This window comes from Salvelinus alpinus, chromosome 14, assembly GCF_045679555.1.
Source record: "Salvelinus alpinus chromosome 14, SLU_Salpinus.1, whole genome shotgun sequence".
In the NCBI taxonomy this organism is placed as follows: domain Eukaryota; kingdom Metazoa; phylum Chordata; class Actinopteri; order Salmoniformes; family Salmonidae; genus Salvelinus; species Salvelinus alpinus.
In genome coordinates this window covers 17,188,537-17,211,683 of record NC_092099.1, presented here as the reverse complement: position 1 = coordinate 17,211,683, position 23,147 = coordinate 17,188,537, and the positions used below count along the sequence as shown (strand labels likewise).

Below are 23,147 nucleotides of genomic sequence, written 5' to 3'. Positions count from 1 at the left end.
ATTGGCTCAAACACAATAAGAAGGAAAGGAATTCCACAAATTAACAAGGCACACCTGTTAATTGAAATGCATTCCAGGTGACTCTCATGAATCTGGTTGAGAGGGATGCCAAGAGTGTGCAAAGCTGTCATCAAGGCAAAGAGTGGCTACTTTGAAGAATCTTAAACATATACTTTGATTTGTTTAACACATTTTCAGATACTAATGATCCCATGTATGTTATTTCATAGTTTGGATGTCTTCAGTATTATTCTACAATTTAGAAAATAGTAAAAATAAAGAAAAACCCTGGAATTAGTATGTGGCCAAACGTTTGACTGGTACAGTAAAATTGTTTATGTTTTAATCTGGGTTCACAGTGCGGACTGAACAGAGGTCCCCCATACCGAACGAGTTGGTATGAATACGTTTACCGTTACACCCTTACTTTTGAGATGTGTCTTTTAATCTGCGAGATGTCATCAACTTCAAAGTGTCCTTTGAGGAGGGGTAGAAAGACAGACTTCGGAGAACATTCTGTATGACCCTCCTCCTTTCCCTACTACAATTCTTCAACCATCACCTACGGTCTTTCCACCCAGCTCTCCTCTCGCTCTCTCCATCTCTCCTCAGACGCACACATCCACAACTCCCTCATCCGGAACTCCTTCGTCTCCAGGCTCTTCCCCCATCTCCTCCAGCTTGACCTTCTCCACTTCCTTGTCTCTCCTGATTCGCTCACCCCCACCACTAGAACCCTGCTGGCCGGAGCCTCCCTCTGTGGAGTAGACCCCAGAGTCCCCGCTGCCTTCACTGCCCTGGCGGCTATGCCTGCTGCTGTCATGCTGCAGCCCTGAGGGGGGAGCTGTGAAGGGAGGGATGTGGATCTCCAGCAGCACCACCTCGGCGTACACGCTCAGATTATCACAGCACAGCTCCGACTCAGGAGTGAGGAGAATGGGCATTTCAGAGCCGAGGGAGGAGTCACAGAGGTACTGGTGGTGGGGGGGAGAAGAGGTAGCAGCATACGATTACTCAATTTATCCCAACCCCCCCGAGACACACTACCACCCACAGACACCTAAATATTACTGTTGTTTACATGCTAGTCATTGTGAGGCCTGCTGCCACTCCCTGTTTATTATACATGTATAGTCACTTTACCCCTACCTACATGTACAATTTACCTTGACTAACCTGTACCCCCGCACATTGACTCGGTACCGGTACCCCCTGTATATAACCTCAGTATTGTTATTGTGTTACTTTTTAAAACTTTTGTTTATTTAGTCAATTTTGTTTGACTCCATTTCCTTAAAACTGAATTAAGCATTTCACGGTAAGGTCTACACCGGTTGTATTCGGCGCATGTGACAAATAAAATTTGATAGGATGTGTGTGCTCGTTAGCCCATGTACAGCCCATGTACAGCCTACCTCCTGGATGTATGCAGGCAGCTGGATGGTGGGGTAGAAGGTGTATTTGTAGAACCTAAAGAAGGTGTAGGGCAGCAGCACCAGCAGGAAACATACTACCAGGGAGACCAGGAAGTACAGGAAGATCTGCCACCACTGGGTGGCACCTGTGGATGAAGACAATCACACATAAGTGTCCTTCACACTACATTACAGTGCCCTCATTAATATATAAATACTCCTGTAAAAAAAAAAATAACACACACTTATACAGTATACTTACTCACACGGATACAGGTAGGTTACACACACACACACGTCATCCTATTTCAAAACCAATCTCAAAGTCTTTACCTTCTGTCTGCATGCACTGGGGTGCTGTGTAGCCACTTGTCTTGTTGTAGTAGTCGTAGCGAGACTGAACCATGACACAGTACCACGTCCAGGCCTCCAGCTCAGGCAGCGTCACCAGGTTGTTGATAGAGTTCACCACATTAGGCTTCAGACCCTGGTCAAACAATAAAAACATGTTAAAATAGGTTTTTGCAGAGTGAAATAAGATGGGGCTGTGTTTCCCAAACTTCTCTGGAGTACCTCCAGCCATTCCACTTACTTGATGTAATGCAGTACTAGCACAGTTGATTCCACTGGTGAACTAATCACCAAGCCCTTCTTCACATGAACCATCTATGCTAGTACTGGATTACATCAAGAATATGTAATATGTAATAAGAGCTTTGCATTCAATCTGATGCGCATTTTAACGCCCTTTCCGATATCCAACGGAATAAAAACCCTGAAGGTGGCCAAAACCTGAAAAATGTTGGCTTTACTTTTTACAATAAATACACCTTTTTTAATATTCAACCCTTCACACTCGTGGGGATTGTCCTATATGGATAGGGCTAAATTGAAATCTTACAGAAGAAATATGAAAAGTATATGCATAACCATGAGTACACCTGACAAGACTGAATCCTAACATTACACTTGATATATTTTATTTCTTCATATACTTTTTTTTAACCCCCTTTTTCCTCCCCAATTTCATGATATCCAATTGCGATCCAATTACGATCTTGTCTCATCGCTACAACTCCCCAACGGGCTCGGGAGAGGCGAAGGTTGAGTCTTGCGTCCTCCGAAACATGACCCGCCAAACCGAGCTTCTAAACACCCACTGCACCAATGTGTCGGAGGAAACACCGTTCAACTGACTACCGAAGTCAGCCTGCAAGCGCCCAGCCCGTCATAAAGAGTCGCTATAATGTCGAGGAGCCAAGTAAAGCCCCCCCGGCCAAACCCTCCCCTAACCCGGACCACGCTGGGCCAATATTCCTGGAAAATGTGAGGTAGGTGCAACATAAGACAAACAAATTACAAGGGTTTGAGTGAGAGGTCTAACTGGTGTTTCCAAGTGGCCACACACCTCAAGTACACAGTCCCTTACATAGGATGCCACTACATTAACAGGTCGATAGCAACAATTGATAACCTGATGTACCTTTTCAGACAGTAGAATTCTGCTCCAGCATAGAATTTTGGTATCGTTTCCCTGAAAACAATAAATGTTGCTGATTGATGTGCTGTTGTTTTTAATGGTAGGGTAGAAATGTTATTTTTTTCCTCTACAAATTTTATTGGTAAGTCATATTTTATGAACTTCAAATACCTTTTCTTACGCCTTGACCACACCGACATCATCATTGCATTTTGGTACACCAGAAGTACATTAACTTCCAATGGAACACTGCGTTTGCCTCGCAGCATTGCGTTGCAGAGGCAGTTGCAGTGCGTTCTGTGTGGTGCATACGTTGGATTTATCGAACGTACGCGTCAAACTATGTGTAGACGGCTTGACAGAAATGGTACCAGAAGGTGAATGTTGAACTTTCGTTGCACACATACCCAGATGATGCTGATGATCATTTAATTGACAGTTCTGGTTGCCTAGAAATGGATGTTAGTCCCGGCATTCCTTTACAGACAAGTTAAATGCCTGTTCAGTGGCGCTTCGAAACTACCTCCAGAAAAGGTTTCTTGCGGCATTTAAAAAGCTGTAGCGTACCCTTTCAGACAAACACACATGCCGTAGCGTACCCTTTCAGACAAACACACATGCCGTAGCGTACCCTTTCAGACAAACACACATGCCGTAGCGTACCCTTTCAGACAAACACACATGTCGTAGCGTACCCTTTCAGACAAACACACATGCCGTAGCGTACCCTTTCAGACAAACACACATGCCGTAGCGTACCCTTTCAGACAAACACACATGCCGTAGCGTACCCTTTCAGACAAACACACATGCCGTAGCGTACCCTTTCAGACAAACACACATGCCGTAGCGTACCCTTTCAGACAAACACACATGCCGTAGCGTACCCTTTCAGACAAAACACACATGCCGTAGCGTACCCTTTCAGACAAACACACATGCCGTAGCGTACCCTTTCAGACAAACACACATGCCGTAGCGTACCCTTTCCGACAAAACACACATGCCGTAGCGTACCCTTTCAGACAAACACACATGCCGTAGCGTACCCTTTCAGACAAACACACATGCCGTAGTGCTTTCAAGGCGCCACATTCCATACGTCTGAAAGGGGTATTATTGTGTTGTGTTACATAGAAAACCTACATAGAAACCCTGGATAGGAAACCAGAGTAGGAACACAGGTGTGTTCTTTTTAAGGTTGCGGTTTAGAGTGTTACATGTTGTGGCTTCTGGTGTGTGGAGTTTTATAGCAGTCACAGGGTTACTGAGGGGAGGCCCAGGTGCCTTAAGGGACCATAGAAAAGGGAAGTGTGAGCTGGAGAAACAAAGGTATTTTTAAAACTTCTGAGGATTTCTAGTTGTTCCAAAAAATTATGAATCTGTCCTAGTTTCAGCTAGAAACCAAAAAAAGTAACATTCACATGTTTGTCATTTAGTAGTGACTTAGTGCATCCATTTTAAGGTAGCTAGGTGAGCCACCACATATCACAGACAGTACATTTTCCACCAATAAAGTAGCTATCAGAAAAGTCAGTGCTAGTAAGAAAAGACAGTACCCGAGGGTCATCGGACAGGCTCCAGTACAGGATGTGGTAATACAGGGAGAGGACGTGATCCTTCATGGAGCCCTGGGTGCTGGTCAGGGGGTCAGAGATGGTCACGTCCAGCAGGTTCCCCACAGGAGCCAGCTCCACCCTGGACGGTGGGCCCAAAGCAGCTAGACAGGGGGAAGAACAGAAAAATAAGAAGCATAAATAAACTCTCAGTAATCATCAAGTCAGAATCCAGCCGAGCCAACTCCAGAGAACGGTTATTGGTGATCGATAGCGGTCTTCCTGTGCTAGTTGTGTGTTAGGGTGTCTACTTACAGTACCAGTCAAAAGTTTGGACACACCTACTCATTCAAATCAAACTTTGTCACATGCACCGAATACAACAAGTGTAGACCTTACTGTGAAACACTACAGGTTAGTAGAGGTAATTTGTTGGTAGGGGTAAAGTGACTATGCATAGATAAAACAGCGAGTAGCAGTAGTGTAAATAGTCCAGGTGGCCATTTGATTAATTGTTCAGCAGTCTTATGGCTGTTAATTTGTCCAGGCTCCAGTAACACTTGCCGTGTTGTAGCAGAGAGAACTGTCTATGACTTGGGTGCTGGAGTCTGACAATTTTTGGGGCTTACCTATGACACTGCGTAGTATATAGGTCCTGGACGGCAGGAAGCTTGGCCCCAGTGACGTACTGGGCCATATGTACTACCCTCTGTAGCGCCTTACGGTCAGATGCCAAACAGTTGCCATACCAGGTGGTGATGCAACCGGTCAGGATGCTCTCGATGGTGCAGCTGTAGACATTTTTGAGGATCTGAGGACCCATGCCAAATCTTTTCAGTCTCCTGAGGGGGAAAAGTTGTTGTCGTGCCATCTTCACGATTGTCTTGGTGTTTTTGGACCATGATAGTTCGTTGGTGATGTGGACTCCAAGGAACTTGAAACTCTCGACCCGCTCCACTACAGCCCCGTCGATGTTAATAGGGGCCTGTTCGGCCCGCTTTTTCTTGTAGTCGACGATCAGCTCCTTTGTCTTGCTCACATTGAGGGAGAGGTTGTTATTCTGGCACCACACTGCCAGGTCTCTGACTTCCTCCCTATAGACCCTCATCGTTGTCGGTAATCAGACCTACCACTGTAGTGTCGTCAGCAAACTTAAATGGTGGTGTTGGGAGTCGTGGGTGAACGGAGTACAGGAGGGGACTTAGCACACACCCCTGAGAGGCCCCAGTGTTGAGGATCAGCGTGGCAGATGTGCTGTTGCCTACCCTTACCACCTGGGGGCGGCCCGTCAGGAAGTCCAGGATCCAGTTGCTGAGGGAGGTGTTTAGTTCCAGGGTCCTTAGCTTAGTGATGAGCTTTGTGGGCACTATGGTGTTGAACGCTGAGCTGTAGTCATTCTCACATAGGTGTTCCTTTTGTCCAGGTGGGAAAGGGCAGTGTAGAGTGCGATTGACATTGCGTCATCTGTGGATCTGTTGGTGCGGAATGCGAATTGGAGTTGGTCTAGGGCAGCAGTTCCTAAACTTTTTATAGTCCTGTACCCCTTCAAATATTCAACCTCCAGCAGCGTACCTCCTCTAGCACCAGGGTCAGCGCACTTGCCATTATTGTAAGCCTCCCTCCCACACACACTATACGATACATTTATTAAACATAAGAATGAGTGAGAGTTTGTGTCACAACCCGGCTCGTGGGACAAAGAGCTCTTATAGGACCAGGGCACATATAATAATCAATAATTTTGCTCTTTATTTAACCATCTTACATATAAAACCTTATTTGTTAATCGAAAATTGTGAATAACTCACCACAGGTTAATGAGAAGGATGTGCTTGAAAGGATGCACATAACTCTGCAATGTTGAGTTGTATTGTTTTAAATCATTTTCCACACAGTCTGTGCCTGTATTTAGTTTTCATGCTAGTGAAGGCTGAGAATCCACTCCCACATAGGTACGTGGTTGCAACGGGCATAAGCGTCTTAACTAGAGGTCGACCGATTAATCTGAATGGCCGATTAATTAGGGCCGATTTCAAGTTTATTTTTTTTAAAACACCTTTATTTAACTAGGCGAGTCAGTTAAGAACACATTCTTAATTTCAATGACGGCCTAGGAACGGTGGGTTAACTGCCTTGTTCAGGGGCAGAACGACAGATTTTTACCTTGTCAGCTCAGGGATTCAATCTTGCAACCTTACGGTTAACTAGTCCAACGCTCTAACCACCTGCCTTACATTGCACTCCACGGGGAGCCTGCCTGTTACACGAATGCAGTAAGAAGCCAAGGTAAGTTGCTCGCTAGCATTAAACTTATCTTATAAAAAACAATCATAATCACTAGTTAACTACACATGGTTGATGATATTACTAGTTTATGTAGCGTGTCCTACGTTGCATATAATCGATGCGGTGCGCATTCGCGAAAAAGGACTGTCGTTGCTCCAACGTGTACCTAACCATAAACATCAATGCCTTTCTTAAAATCAACACAGAAGTATATATTTTTAAACCTGCATATTTAGCTAAAATAAATCCAGGTTAGCAGGCAATATTAACCAGGTGAAATTGTGTCACTTCTCTTGCGTTCATTGCACGCAGAGTCAGGGTATATGCAACAGTTTGGGCCGCCTGGCTCGTTGCGAACTAATTTGCCAGAATTTTACGTAATTATGACATAACATTGAAGGTTGTTACATTGTACAGCAATATTTAGACTTAGTGATGCCACCCGTTAGATAAAATACGGAACAGTTCCGTATTTCACTGAAAGAATAAATGTTTTGTTTTCGAAATGATAGTTTCCGGATTTGACCATATTAATGACCAAAGGCTCGTATTTCTGTGTGTTATTATGTTATAATTAAGTCTATGATTTGATATTTGATAGAGCAGTCTGACTGAGCAATTGTAGGCAGCAGCAGGCTCGTACGCATTCATTCAAACAGCACTTTAGTCCATTTTGCCAGCAGCTCTTCGCAATGCTTCAAGCATTGAGCTGTTTATGACTTCAAGCCTATCAACTCCCAAGATTAGGCTGGTGTAACCGATGTGAAATGGCTAGCTAGTTAGCGGGGTGTGCGCTAATAGCGTTTCAATCGGTGATGTCACTCGCTCTGAGACTTGTAGTTGTTCCCCTTGCCTGCAAGGGCCGCGGCTTTTGTGGAGCGATGGGTAACGATGCTTCGAGGGTGGCTGTTGTCGATGTGTTCCTGGTTCGAGCCCAGGTAGGGGCGAGGAGAGGGACGGAAGCTATACTGTTACACTGGCAACACTAAAGTGCCTATAAGAACATCCAATAGTCAAAGGTATATGAAATACAAATGGTATAGAGAGAAATAGTCCTATAATTCCTAAAATAACTACAACCTAAAACTTCTTACCTGGGAATATTGAAGACTCATGTTAAAAGGAACCACCAGCTTTCATATGTTCTCATGTTCTGAGCAAGGAACTTAAACGTTAGCTTTTTTACATGGCACATATTGCACTTTTACTTTCTTCTCCATCACTTTATTTAAACCGAATTGAACATGTTTCATTATTTATTTGAGGCTAAATTGATTTTATTGATGTATTATATTAAGTTTTCTGAATGAACACTTATGTTGTAATTGTCATTATTACAAATAAAAAATACCCCAAAATTTAAAAAATAAAATACAAAATCGGCCGATTATATCGGTATCGGCTTTTTTTTTGGTCCTCCAATAATCGGTATCGGCGTTGAAAAATCATAATCGGTCGACCTCTAGTCTTAAGAGTGCGATTTGCCAAGGAAGGATACTCTGAGTGCAGCCCAATCCAGAAATCTGGCAGTGGCTTCTGATTAAATTACATTTTCACAGAACCGCTTGTTGCAATTTTGATGAGGCTCTCTTGTTCAGATAATGGTAAGTGGACTGGAAGCATGAAAGGGATAATGAATCCAGTTGTTTGTGTTATCTGTTTCGGGAAAGTACCTGCGTAATTGCGCAACAAACTCACTCAGGCGCTTCGCTATATCACATTTGACATTGTCCATAAGCTTGAGTTCATTTGCCCACAAAAAATCATACAATGATGGAAAGACCTGTGTGTTGTCCTTGTTAATGCAAACAGAGAAGAGCTCCAACTTCTTAATCATAGGCTCAATTTTGTCCCGCCCATTGAATATAGTTGCGGAGAGTCCCTGTAATCCTAGATTCAGATCATTCAGGCGAGATTAAACATCACCCAGATAGGCCAGTCGTGTGAGAAACTCATGCAAGCGGTCAGACAAGTGAAAATTATGGTCAGCAAAGAAAACTACGATTTTTTTTCTCAATTCAAAAGAACATGGCAACACTTTGCCCCATGATAACCACAGCACTTCTGTATGTTGTAAAAGCGTTACATGGTCGCTGCCCATATCATTGCATAGTGCAGAAAATACATGAGAGTTCAGGGACCTTGCTTTAACAAAGTTAACAATTTTTCACTGTAGTGTCCAAAACGTCTTTCAAGCTGTCAGGCATTCCCTTGGCAGCAAGAGCCTCTCGGTGGATGCTGCAGTGTACCCAAGTGGCGTCGGGACCAACTGCTTGCACGGGCGTTACCACTCCGTCTCCTGTCATGGCTTTTGCACCACAAGTACAGATAAACATGAGCAGCAGCTACGTTTGGCTACATATGGACTGTTAGTGGAATTCCCACGAGAGAGTAACGGTTAATGTGATTGGATGTTAATTATTTGACTAGGCTACCCTTATTTGACTAGGCTACCCTTATTTGACATTGTGTTGATATTTCACTGAACACTAGATGGTTAAATTTTATTTTTGGCAGTGAAATGAGCCTACTCAGGCGAGAGAAAAAAAAACTTACCCAAATGTATAGCCCCGTTGGAAACTATAGAAGGACTGTTTGAAAATGTGAAAAAAATAAAATAAATCTATACACTTAATTTTTTAAACGTGAATCACAGTTTTATTTGGCGTAGCCTGACGGCATTTCGCGTACCCCAGTTTGAGAATACCTGGTCTAGTGTATCCGGGATGATGCTGCTGATGTGACAAGCCTTTCAAAGCACTTCATGGATACTGACGTGAGTGCTACGGGGCAGTAATCATTTTAGGAAGGTTACCTTCGCTTCCTTGGGCACAAGGACTACAGCGGTCTGCTTGAAACATGTAGGTATTACAGACTCAGTCAGGGAGAGGTGGAAAATGTCAGTGAAGACACTTGCCAGTTGGTCCGCGCATGATTTGAGTACACATCCTGGTAATCCGTCCGGCCCCGTGGATGTGTGAATGTTGACCTGCTTAAAGGTCTTGCTCACATCGGCTACCGAGAGCGTTATCACACAGTCGGCCAGAACAGCTGGTGCGCTCATGCATGCTTCAGTGTTGCTTGCCTCGAAGCGAGCATGAAAGGCATTTAGCTCATCTGGTAGGCTCACGTCACTGGGCAGCTCGTGGCTGGATTTCCATTTTGTACTCTAATAGTTTAAGCCCTGCCACATCCGATGAGCAGGGCTTCAATCCTAATCCTGTATTGACGCTTTGCCTGTTTAAATGGTTTGACTGAGGGCGTAGCGGGATTTCTTATAAGCTTCCGGATTAGAGTCCCACTCCTTGTAAGCGGCAGCTCTAGCCTTTAGCTCGATGCGGATGTTGCCTGTAGTCCATGGCTTCTGGTTGGGATATGTACGGTCACTGTGGGGATGACGTGGTCAATGCACTTATTGATGAAGCCGATGACAGAGGTGGTATACTCCTCAATGCCATTGGATGAATCCCGGAACATATTCCAGACATTTGAGAAACAGATGTTTCACAAGTCCTCAACTGGCAGCTTCATTAAATAGTACCCGCAAAATACCACTCTCAATGTCAACAGTGAAGAGGCAACTCCGGAATGCTGGCCTTCTAGGCAGAGTTCCTCTGTCCAGTGTTCTTTTGCCCATCTTAATCTTTTATTTTTATTGGCCAGTCTGAGATATGGCTTTTTCTTTGCAACTCTGCCTAGAAGGGGTCTGTTTCTCAAACTAGACACTAATGTACTTGTCCTCTTGCTCAGTTGTGCACCGGGGCCTCCCACCCCTCTTTCTATTCTGGTTAGTGTCTGTTTGCTCTGTTCTGTGAAGGGAGTAGTACACAGCATTGCACGAGATCTACAGTTTCTTGAAAATTTCTCGCATGAATAGCCTTCATTTCTCAGAACAAGAATAGACTGACGAGTTTCAGAAGAAAGTTCTTTGTTTCTGGTCATTTTGAGCTTGTAATCAAATCCACAAATGCTGATGCTTCAGATACTCAACTAGTCTAAAGGCGGCCACTTTTATTGCTTCTTTAAATCAGAACAGTTTTCAGCTATGCTAACAATTGCAAAAGGGTTTTCTAATGATCAATTAGCCTTTTAAAATGACAAACTTGGATTAGCTAACACAACGTGCCATTGGAACACAGGAGTGATGGTTGCTGATAATGGGCCTCTGTATGCCTATGTAGATATTCCATTACAAATCAGCTGTTTCCAGCTTCAAAAGTAATTTACAAAATTAACAATGTCTACACTGTATTTCTGATCAATGATTGAGAGAATGCCAAGAGTGTGCAAAGCTGTCATCAAGGCAAAGGGTGGCTACTTTGAAGAATCTCAAATATATTTTGATTTGCTTAACACTTTTTTGGTTACTACATGATACCATGTGTTATTTCATAGTTTTGATGTCTTCACTATTATTCTACAATGTAGAAAATAGTAAAAATAAAGAAAAACCCTACAATGAGTAGGTGTCCAAACTTTTGACTGATAATGTATGTTGATGTGTGGTTGTGCTCAGATACGCGACTGCCTCTTTGCAACTGTGTTTATTATTTTGTTATCTTCTCACATTTACATCTCTTTAGTTTGTGTTTTTAAATCGGTGCCAAAGTCAGTCTTCCCCATTTCCTCTTTCTCACCGTCTTTATCGGGGCAGAAGTCTTTAAGGACCCAGTCTGAGTTCAGTTCGTCTGCACTGGCTCGGACCCTGAGCACATACATGCCCAGGTAGTGCAGATCAGAGCCTGTGAAGTTACAGTGGGTATGTATGGTCCTCTCACACACACGGCTCCAGTTCTTCTTCTTCCTCTGCATCTTGTACTTCCTATTGGGGAGAGAGAGGGTCACTGATTTACATTTTAGTCCTTTAGCAGACATTGCTCTGGATAAGAGTAATTGGGTTTAACCGCCTAGCTCAAGGGCACATCGACAGATTTTTCACCTAGTCGACTCTGGGATTCTAACCAGCAACCTTTTGGTTACTGGCCCAATGTGCTCAACGGCTAGACTACCTGCTACTGATGAGAGGCAGTCTTGGCCAAATACCAGATCATGACACTCATATTGTAGCGCAAGAAAAATTAGACCAGCCACAGTTTGGGTGTACTGTAGCATGCGAGATATATTATGTGACATGGGGAGGGGTGGAGGATGTGTCCAAGAGTGTGAAACTGTGTGTGTGTGGTGACTTACCCCATGTACTCTGCAGTGAAGGTAACAGTGTTGCCTGTGGTCGTCTGGTCCCGGTCCCAGTCCCATGTTAGTAGGTACTCTGTGTTCAGGGTGAGCAGAGTCAGGTTCTGAGGTACAGGTAGCTCTGCAAGCACTGAAACACACAAAGGAAGACATTTGGTATGGTATGCTATAGGATGTGAATTGGGGTCACTTCCATGTAAAAGGATCCATGAGCACCAACATGTGAAGTTCATAGGAGAATATCAAATTGGGTGCCGAACGAAAGCAAAGAGATTATATATTTAGGACATGACAGGATCGATACATTTTACATCTTACAAATTTGGCACAAGTAAACCTTTGATTTCTGGTCAAACAGATTTGAGAAAACATCTCCCAGAAATGTTTTATTTCTTATACCTTTTTCACATCAAAACAGACCACTGCCAACTAATAACCACATTTAGAATTTGGATAAATTATTTGCCTTCTGTAAGTTTAAGGAGAAGTTTATCTAAAGTTCCATGCATATCACATGTATTTTCATCAACATTTATAATGAGTATTTCTGTAAATTGATATGGCTCTCTGCAAAATCACCGGATGTTTTGGAAGCAAAACATTACTGAACGTAACGCACCAATGTAAACTGAGATTTTTGGATATAAATATGAACTTTATCGAACAAAACATACATGTATTGTGTAACATGAAGTCCTATGAGTGTCATCTGATGAAGATCAAAGGTTAGTGATTAATTTTATCTCTATTTATGCTTTTTGTGACTCCTCTCTTTGGCTGGAAAAATGGCTGTTTTTCTGTGGCTATGTACTGACCTAACATAATCGTTTGGTGTGCTTTCGTCGTAAAGCCTTTTTGAAATCTGACACGTTGGCTGGATTCACAACAAGTGTAGCTTTAATTTCGTGTATTGCATGTGTGCTTTCATGAAAGTTTAATTTTTATAGTAATATATTTGAATTTGGCGCTCTGCATTTTCACTGGATGTTGGCCATACGGGACACTAGCTTCCCACATATCCCAGAGAGGTTTTAAGAAACATTGCCTTGTAATTATGTCAACAAAAACCCACATACCCAGATATTCTCCAATTTCTCTCCCTCAAGAGAGAGGGAATATAATGAAAGTTCAGAAGTAACAAGGTAGACCTTCCAATTATTGTTTACTTAATAATTCATAAACAAAAATGTATTTAAGTGATTAAAACTCATAATTATGTTACCAAATCATTAATAGAATTACCAAACAATTACAATACATCCATTATGAATTTAATTGACTGCAATAGGAAATCATAGTAGTCACAAACCACAGTTGGGTCACCTGCTACTGTCCTCACTCCACTGGCATACAGTTATGTTCAGCTCAATGTTTTATTTCTCTTTCTGTCACATGGTCAAAGCAAGAGAGTGAAAACAGTCTGGACAACCCCTCCCTCCCTCTTTCTAGTTAATGTCACCTCTCCCGGCTCTTACTGACACCTACCCATGAGCCCCCTCTTTCTATTTACTGTAACCAGCATCCACACCCCCTGAGCACAGACCAATATCAGACGTCGAAAAGTAGTTGAAATTTGGTCAGTCCGCCATGGCCCTGATTTAAATGTACACAGATGTCGTTTTTTGGGCCGTACATTGCCTTGATTCCAACGTCTACAGACATTGGTTTTTGGTCCGGTCCAGACTGGCCATGATTTGGGCCAAACATATACGTCCATGATTAGTGACCCAACCAAATCATAGACATCTATGGTTTTACAAATTTGGACAGCACAGCAAAGCAGAGTAGAGTACAATACTAGGGATTCAAATTTCGATAGATTTTGCTGCCGACTAACCGGCCCTCACTAACCGGTCAACAAACGGTTACATTTTTTCCAAACAGTAAAATGACGTGACCAACAGAAAATACTACGTATGCATACATGTAACGGCCGTTTTTTTATTAAGAGCTTAGTGGTAACATGCAACAATAGCAAGCCAATTGTATTGTCTTACAGTTCAAAAGGCTAGACTTATTGAACATGTAACTCCTGTAATGAAGCGGCTAATAAAACTATTCAAACATTTGCTAAAATGCAATTCACCGGGAAACACAGTTCTAAACAGCATATGTGAGCGGTTCCATGTGACAAAGATGAAAATCTCTATTAGAAACTTTTTCACCACTTCCGAATTAGTCAAAGTTCTGCTCCCATTCATTTTGAACAGGGGGAAGGTGAGTGGTGAGAACCCTGCTAGTGGAGTTTTATCTCTGCTCTACTTTATGCAAATTGCACGTGGCCACCACTGTCGTTAACCAATCAGGTAAGGAGCAAATATTTTATTGAAAATCTTCCGTTCATGAAACATAGTTCTGCCTGTCATTAGTGCCGGGCAAATAAAAACAAAGTATGATGGAGGACAGCAAATCAATCATTGCTGTGTCTGGTTTTCCAATTCTATATGAGGTCGCTTTGCTAGAATACAGAGACAAAATCAGAAGGCCAATGGCATGGAGGAGGATTGCAGAGATTTTTGATGATGGTGAAGAGAAATTTACACAACAATGTTTGCTTGTGCTGTCTCGCGACAGTAGTGATGTGCAGTATTTCGAAAGATTTGTTCTTTCTGAACAACTCTTTTTGTCCTCAGTGACTTGTTCATTTTAGTCATTCGTTTGACCTGCTGGCTGACAGCAATTAATTCTCAGTCAGTAAAAATAGCCGAACTTCCCATCACTACAAGCTAGCTATGAACCGCAATCAACCTAAACCTCAAAACTGTGATAAAGCTACCATTTGTGAATGTGTTGACTAAATTAAATTGTAAAATTCACCCACCAAAGGATAGAAGTCGCCAGTAACACACACTTATTACATTGTAAACGGAACATGAATTTCCCATGTAATATGCTACCAATTGGATTATGGTGATGGGTTCTAAACTTTGAATATTATGAATCCATAGTTATGCTAGAGAAATGAGGGGTGCCATATTCTAGGGTTTACACCAGAAGTTAATGGTTATCTGTAGGAGGAATGTATATGGTGTATGCAATTAAGCTTGGAATGTGCTGAGTGCAGGGAAGACGATCACATGTGGCAGGCACTGATATGGGTAGAGAGCTGTGGATTAGTGATGAAGGGGGTCGAGGTCAGGTCATGTCACATTAGGGGAGAAGGAACCATTTATTGCCCGTATCACTTAACAAATGGTATCTTAACATTATGATTCTCATATATTACAGCTTATGGCTCTTTCATTATACAGTGGGGCAAAAAAGTATTTAGTCAGCCACCAATTGTGCAAGTTCTCCCACTTAAAAAGATGAGAGAGGCCTGTAATTTTCATCAGAGGTACACTTCAACTATGACAGTCAAAATGAGAAAAGAAATCCAGAAAATCACATTGTAGGATTTTTAATGAATTTATTTGCAAATTATGGTGGAAAATAAGTATTTGGTCAATAACAAAAGTTTCTCAATACTTTGTTATATACCCTTTGTTGGCAATGTTGGCAACGTTTTCTGTAAGTCTTCACAAGGTTTTCACACACTGTTGCTGGTATTTTGGCCCATTCCTCCATGCAGATCTCCTCTAGAGCAGTGATGTTTTGGGGCTGTTGCTGGGCAACACAGACTTTCAACTCCCTCCAAAGATTTTCTATGGGGTTGAGATCTGGAGACTGGCTAGGCCACTCCAGGACCTTGAAATTCTTCTTACGAAGCCACTCCTTCGTTGCCCGGGCGGTGTGTTTGGGATCATTGTCATGCTGAAAGACCCAGCCACGTTTCATCTTCAATGCCCTTGCTGATGGAAGGAGGTTTTCACTCAAAATCTCACGATACATGGCCCCATTCATTCTTTCCTTTACACAGATCAGTCATCCTGGTCCCTTTGCAGAAAAACAGCCCCAAAGCATGATGTTTCCACCCCCATGCTTCACAGTAGGTATGGTGTTCTTTGGATGCAACTCAGCATTCTTTGTCCTCCAAACATGACGAGTTGAGTTTTTATCAAAAAGTTATATTTTGGTTTCATCTGACCATATGACATTCTCCCAATCTTCTTCTGGATCATCCAAATGCTCTCTAGCAAACTTCAGACGGGCCCGGACATGTACTGGCTTAAGCTGGGGGACACGTCTGGCACTGCAGGATTTGAGTCCCTGGCGGCGTAGTGTGTTACTGATGGTAGGCTTTGTTACTTTGGTCCCAGCTCTCTGCAGGTCATTCACTAGGTCCCCCCGTGTGGTTCTGGGATTTTTGCTCACCATTCTTGTGATCATTTTGACCCCACGGGGTGAGATCTTGCGTGGGGCCCCAAATCGAGGGAGATTATCAGTGGTCTTGTATGTCTTCCATTTCCTAATAATTGCTGCCACAGTTGATTTCTTCAAACCAAGCTGCTTACCTATTGCAGATTCAGTCTTCCCAGCCTGGTGCAGGTCTACAATTTTGTTTCTGGTGTCTTTTGACAGCTCTTTGGTCTTGGCCATAGTGGAGTTTGGAGTGTGACTGTTTGAGGTTGTGGACAGGTGTCTTTTATTCTGATAACAAGTTCAAACAGGTGCCATTAATACAGGTAACGAGTGGAGGAGAGAGGAGTCTCTTAAAGAAGAAGTTACAGGTCTGTGAGAGCCAGAAATCTTGCTTGTTTGTAGGTGACCAAATACTTATTTTCCACCATAATTTGCAAATAAATTCCTACAATGTGATTTTCTGTTTTTTTTTCTTTCTAATTTTGTCTGTCATAGTTGAAGTGTACCTATGATGAAAATTACAGGCCTCTCTCATCTTTTTAAGTGGGAAAACTTGCACAATTGGTGGCTGACTAAATACTTTTTTGCCTCACTGTACATGTGTCATGACATTTATGATTACAGCTCACTTCCTGTAAAACACATAAGGCTACATATAAAATGCACATGAATGGGTACTTTGGGTAAAGGCAATAGTGGCTTTGACTTGCAAACATTGTTGTGCAGATCTCTTCACCCATCACCAACAATGTCTGCAATCCTCTATGACATTGACCTTCTTGGTTGTCTCTATTGTAAAATCATGTTCAGCAAATAAAAAAAGGTAGAATTACAACGCTCCCCAAACAACGCTCCCCATTTTACTTTTTTTAATTTTTTTATTAGCCTAATAATTGCCAACTCCTTATTTTGATTAACATTACTATACCTAGAATACAAGGGTTTAATTTGTACTAAACAATTTCATGTCACAAAAATAATGTAGGAAATCTTTCTGGTTTATGGGTTAGCCGCATATACATTATCTACTGGTATCATTTTAAATTGAGAACATACAGTACCTTCGCAAAGTATTCAGATCCCTTGACTTTTCCCACATTTTGTTACATTATAGCCTTATTGTAAAACAGATTTTTTATTTTTTATCCTCAGCAATCTACACACAATAAGCAAAAACCTATTTAAAAAAAAATTATTAGCAAAAATGTATAACAGAAAAACCTTAATTACATAGGTATTCAGACCCTTTGCTATGAGACTCAAAATTGAGCTCAGGTGCATCCTGTTTCCATTGATCATCCTTGAGATGTTTCTACAACTTGGGAGTCCATCTGTGGTAAATTCAATTGATTGGACATGACCTGTGCCCCCTGTATATAGCCTCTCTACTGTAATTTTACTGCTGCTCTTTAATTTTTTACTTAACACTTATTTTTCTTAACCTCTCTTGGGTAGGGGGCAGTATTTTCACATCCAGATGAAAACCGTGCCCAACGTAAACTGCCTGTTACTCAGACCCAGAAGCTAGGATATGCATATAATTGGTAGAGTTGGATAGAAAACACAAAAGTTTCTAAACCTGTTAAAATTATGTTTGTGAGTATAACAGAACTAATATGGCAGGCAAAACCCCAAGGACAAACCATCCCCCCCAAAAATATTTCAGCCTACCACTGTTTCCAATGGCTTTCATGTTTATTATGAGGCGAAGTCCTCCCAGATTACAGTTCCTAGGGCTTCCACTAGATGTCAACAGTCTTTAGAAATAGTTTCAGGCTGGTTTTTGAAAAAATGAGCTAGAAGTTGTAGTTTTTCTAAGTGCCTCCCATTTTGGCTGTAGTGTTTCCATGCGCGTGAATGAAAGCGCGTTCTTTGTTATTTATCTCCGGCAACGAACATAATATTCTCCGTCTTACATTGGATCGTTTATTTACGTATTAGGGTACCTGAGGTTTGATTATAAACGTTGTTTGACTTGTTTGTATAAGTTTATTGGTAACGTTTGGGATTAATTTTGTATGCATTTTGAAGGAGGGAAACCGGTGGATTATTAAATGAAGCGTGCCAGCTAAACTGAGTTTTTATGGATATAAAGGATGTTATCGAACAAAAAGGACCATTTGTGATGTAACTGGGACCTTTTGGACAGACAGATCTTCAAAGGTAAGGCATTTATTATATCGCTATTTCTGACTTTCGTGTCGCACCTGCCTGGTTAAAAAAAAAAATCTAGGGTTTTGTATGCGGAGCACTGTCCTCAGATAATCGCATGGTGTGCTTTCGCCATAAAGTCTATTTGAAATCTGACACAGTGGCTGGATTAACAAGAATTTAAGCTTTATTTTGATGTATAATACTTGTATTTTCATGAATGTTAAATATTTATATTTCTGTAATTTGAATTTCCCGCTCTGCAATTTCACCGGATGTTGGCCAGGTGGGACGCTACCGTCCCCATTGTGTCTGCAGGCATCTTTGAATCATAATTCAGAGCAGATATTTCAGAGTTTTTAGAAAACATGGTTGCATAAAAAAAACAGATTTCTATATTTCTGTTACCAAACATTTCATCTGCACAGTTCTTCCAGTAAATGTGTTTTTGTGAAATGTGTGTAAATTGTTCAAAGTAGTCCAGAGTTGTATGGTTAGCTAAACTTTGAAATACATTTTAAAGTGAAAAACCTGAATCTCAGCGTAACTTCAATACCGTGGAATTGCCCTTGGTCCGTACAAATGTGTGCAACCGCGACATTCAAACGAGGCCGCAAAGAAAACTAATGGGACTGTAGCGACTGTGTTGACTTCAAAATCGGGGGTGTGAACTACGTTTCTATTCAAGCGTTGATTGACATGGTAATGGCTCTATAGTATTGGAGAAAAGTTGAAAAAAACGGACCCTCCGTTACATCATGACGTGTCATGCCATAATACAGCACGCATAAAGCAACTATTTCTGTCTTACAATCTCTCTCCACCAGGTGTAGCACTTCTCTCATCGTTTAAAAACAAGAAATGGACATAGGTATGTAATGACACATTATATAAACTCTTTATAGTGTTATATTTACATTGAGGCGATAAGGTGATAAGTTGTACAGATCGAGTGAAAAAAAGCAGTTTGCCCCACACAACATATGTCCTTCTCACTATCACGCATTAGTTTCGCTTCCCCACCCACCATTTTTAAAAAGACCCGATGTAGCTCATTGCCTTGTTGAATTATGCAGAAACGGGCAGCGTGGAGCTCATGTCATTGATTTTGTTGGAAAGGGGAGAAATTGTGCTTTACAATGGTTTTGACATTACAGTTGATCTGGAAGTATTACGTTTTTGGGGCGCTAAAATAAGGTCAATTGCACGTACCAAGGCGATGTACAAAAGTGAGTGAGTTTACGTGGTATATATTTCCATAAATTAGGCTACGTATTTCATCGCTACTTCACAGCAACCACAAATTCACACCTCCTATTTACAACATTTTTTTTTTTTTTGCTAAAATACCAATATAAATAACTCTAAAGACCAAAGAAGCAAAAACATCAGTGGTGAAAAAAGAAAGAATAGACTAGCCACAATGACATTGACCTCACTAGCTAGCCAGCGCTTTTATACCAATTGTACACAGCCATTTTGAATAGGAAAAACCCTGTAAAGCTAATCCAAGACAAAAGAGGTTTCAGCCTGCTGCGTGACTCAGACCTCGCAATACCACAACAGGAACTATCAGATGGGGGGGAATAAAAAAATGAATAATTTAGAGAATGGTTCCCTTAACAGCTGTGTGTGTGTGTGTCTGCTAAACTTCAGTGCACCAAAGGGGCTGCGATTTGAAAGGGTCATTACACAATATTTCCCTATGATTCAATCTGTTCCTCTCACTCTTTTTCCACTCTCTTTCTCAGTCGCGACTCAGAATGTCTAGCCCTCTTTCTAGATTGGGAGGGCCTTGATCCAGATGAACACAATTACCCCAACCTCCTGATGGTGGCAGGCACAAACACTAGTGATATGCGGGTTGACCCATAACCCGCAGTCTCTGCAGACAAACACACGGTGGACGGGTTCAGGGTTATTAAATATTGTTGAATAAAGAGAAATAATACCTGTAAAAGAAATCCATAAATGGATCATTGTGCAATTTAGGCTACATTGAGGTTTTTCTTTCATTATTTTAGGCTATCTGGTATTACTGTATAAGCCTAAAATTCAGGGCTTAAAAATGGAAACACTTTAGGAAGTAAAGCTAAGCAAAGAGATGTATTCAATCCACTAATACTAAACATGTGTATTTAACACAACATCTATATTTTGTATTTTGATCGTCTACAAGGTTTATTTGGAGGTATGGTCAGCGCCATTTTAAATTGCCATAGTAACGACTGACGCCAGTGCGTCACTGGCAGGAATCAGCAAATTGTCTGTGTTATTGAGTTTTTGCGCAAAAAATGAATCGAAGAGAGTGAGGTCAAGTGCGGACAACGAAGATGGCAACAAGTAGTAATTCAAACATGAACTGGCTCGCACTTCGCGGAGGCAGACTTCACGATGAAGGGCACTTTCGATGCGGCAACTGGGAGTTTCCGAATGGAAAGGAGTCATAGGCCTATGTTGAAGCCCTCTTCTTGTGCCTCCATTTGACATTGAGGGTTATGGTGTAGGGGTAACCGACCGACCATCATCAACATCTCAAAAACGACTGAACGGAGGAGGCGACGCGAGTCAATGCAATGGAGTCTGAGGTAACGTTAACCGGTCATGACTGTTGTTGACTAGGCTAGAGTTAGACACTGAACAACTCTGTTGCAACTCTAGTTCAAGGCAACTAGGTAATTGTGTAACACCCCCAGCAAGTAACATCAGCAAGCAACTCAACTGCAGCTAAAATTGCAACAGTTTCTCCGTGTACCTGTTATTAGGTAATTACCATAGCTAGCTTCCACCTCAGATAGTCAACTACTGTAATACATTTTGTTGACATATTTGTTTTTGTAATGTTAGCTCCTCCTCATTTAGCTAGACTGAAGTTGACACAGCTTCTTTTTTTATTGAACTAGGCAAGTCAGTTAAGAACAAATTATTACTTACAATGACGGCCTACCAGTGAACAGTGGGTTAACTGCCTTGTTCAGGGGCAGAACGACAGATTTTGACTTTGTCAGCTCCGGGATTCGATGGCCCAAACGCTCTAACCACTAGGCTACCTGCCGCCCCAATGTTAATGTTTACTGAAAAGTAAATGTCCCTGTATTTGCTGTGTGCGTGTGTGTGTGTGTGTGTGTCTTGACAAAGCATACAAGACAGGAAGCTTGTTAATGCCAACTGATTTACACTGCTCAAAAAAATAAAGGGAACACTAAAATAACACATCCTAGATCTGAATGAATGAAATATTCTTATTAAATACTTTTTTCTTTACATAGTTGAATGTGCTGACAACAAAATCACACAAAAATTATCAATGGAAATCAAATTTATCAACCCATGGAGGTCTGGATTTGGAGTCACACTCAAAATTCAAGTGGAAAACCACACTACAGGCTGATCCAACTTTGATGTAATGTCCTTAAAACAAGTCAAAATGAGGCTCAGTAGTGTGTGTGGCCTCCACGTGCCTGTATGACCTCCTTACAACGCCTGGGCATGCTCCTGATGAGGTGGCGGATGGTCTCCTGAGGGATCTCCTCCCAGACCTGGACTAAAGCATCCGCCAACTCCTGGACAGTCTGTGGTACAACGTGGCATTGGTGGATGGAGCGAGACATGATGTCCCAGATGTGCTCAATTGGATTCAGGTCTGGGGAACGGGCGGGCCAGTCCATAGCATCATTGCCTTCCTCTTGCAGGAACTGCTGACACACTCCAGCCACATGAGGTCTAGCATTGTCTTGCATTAGGAGGAACCCAGGGCCAACTGCACCAGCATCTGGTCTCACAAGGGGTCTGAGGATCTCATCTCGGTACCTAATGGCAGTCAGGCTACCTCTGGCGAGCACATGGAGGGCTGTGCGGCCCCCCAAAGAAATGCCACCCCACACCATGACTGACCCACTGCCAAACCGGTCATGCTGGAGGATGTTGCAGGCAGCAGAACGTTCTCCACGGCGTCTCCAGACTCTGTCACGTCTGTCACATGTGTGTGTGAACCTGCTTTCATCTGTGAAGAGCACAGGGCGCCAGTGGCGAATTTGCCAACCTTGGTGTTCTCTGGCAAATGCCAAACGTCCTGCACGGTGTTGGGCTGTAAGCACAACCCCCACCTGTGGACGTCGGGCCCTCATACCACCCTCATGGAGTCTGTTTCTGACCGTTTGAGCAGACACATGCACATTTGTGGCCTGCTGGAGGTCATTTTGCAGGGCTCTGGCAGTGCTCCTCCTTGCACAAAGGCGGAGGTAGCGGTCCTGCTGCTGGGTTGTTGCCCTCCTACGGCCTCCTCCACGTCTCCTGATGTACTGGCCTGTCTCCTGGTAGCGCCTCCATGCTCTGGACACTACGCTGACAGACACAGCAAACCTTCTTGCCACAGCTCGCATTGATGTGCCATCCTGGATGAGCTGCACTACCTAAGCCACTTGTGTGGGTTGTAGACTCCGTCACATGCTACCACTAGAGTGAAAGCACCGCCAGCATTCAAAAGTGACCAAAACATCAGCCAGGAAGCATAGGAACTGAGAAGTGGTCTGTGGTCACCACCTGCAGAACCACTCCTTTATTGGGGGTGTCTTGCTAATTGCCTATAATTTCCACCTTTTGTCTATTCCATTTGGACAACAGCATGTGAAATGTATTGTCAATCAGTGTTGCTTCCTAAGTGGACAGTTTGATTTTCACAGAAGTGTGATTGACTTGGAGTTACATTGTGTTGTTTAAGTGTTCCCTTTATTTTTTTGAGCAGTGTAGTTCTAAATATTCTGAGGTTTCCTCAACTCTTTTCTTTGACTCTCTGGGGGATGTGAAATCAATTGGGGAGGCTGT

General features: G+C 42.4%; 1 protein-coding gene and 1 long non-coding RNA gene across 3 annotated transcripts in view; one reads left to right on the top strand and one right to left on the bottom strand.

Annotated features, from left to right (window-relative positions):
* Nucleotides 1–230: 230 nt before the first annotated feature.
* Nucleotides 231–23,147, bottom strand: part of LOC139538529 (interferon alpha/beta receptor 1a-like) — a 27,210-nt gene continuing 4,293 nt past the window's right edge. Inside the window, exons 2-8 of one of the 2 annotated variants that reach the window (XM_071340679.1) lie at nt 11,928–12,060; nt 11,375–11,559; nt 4,455–4,615; nt 2,899–2,949; nt 1,749–1,902; nt 1,416–1,561; nt 465–974 (exon numbers count right to left, since the gene is read on the bottom strand). In XM_071340679.1, the coding sequence (XP_071196780.1) occupies nt 609–974; nt 1,416–1,561; nt 1,749–1,902; nt 2,899–2,949; nt 4,455–4,615; nt 11,375–11,559; nt 11,928–12,060 (1,196 nt within the window). In that variant the 3' untranslated portion in view covers nt 465–608. Of the gene's footprint in view, nt 975–1,415; nt 1,562–1,748; nt 1,903–2,898; nt 2,950–4,454; nt 4,616–11,374; nt 11,560–11,927; nt 12,061–23,147 lie in introns of both variants that reach the window. The other variant, XM_071340680.1, reaches the window with a different exon arrangement.
* The window catches only part of LOC139538532 (uncharacterized), a 20,144-nt gene continuing 17,751 nt past the window's right edge, over nt 20,755–23,147 (top strand). The window contains exon 1 of the long non-coding RNA XR_011667752.1: nt 20,755–20,911. This is a non-coding gene — a long non-coding RNA (uncharacterized lncRNA). The remainder of the gene's footprint in view (nt 20,912–23,147) is intronic.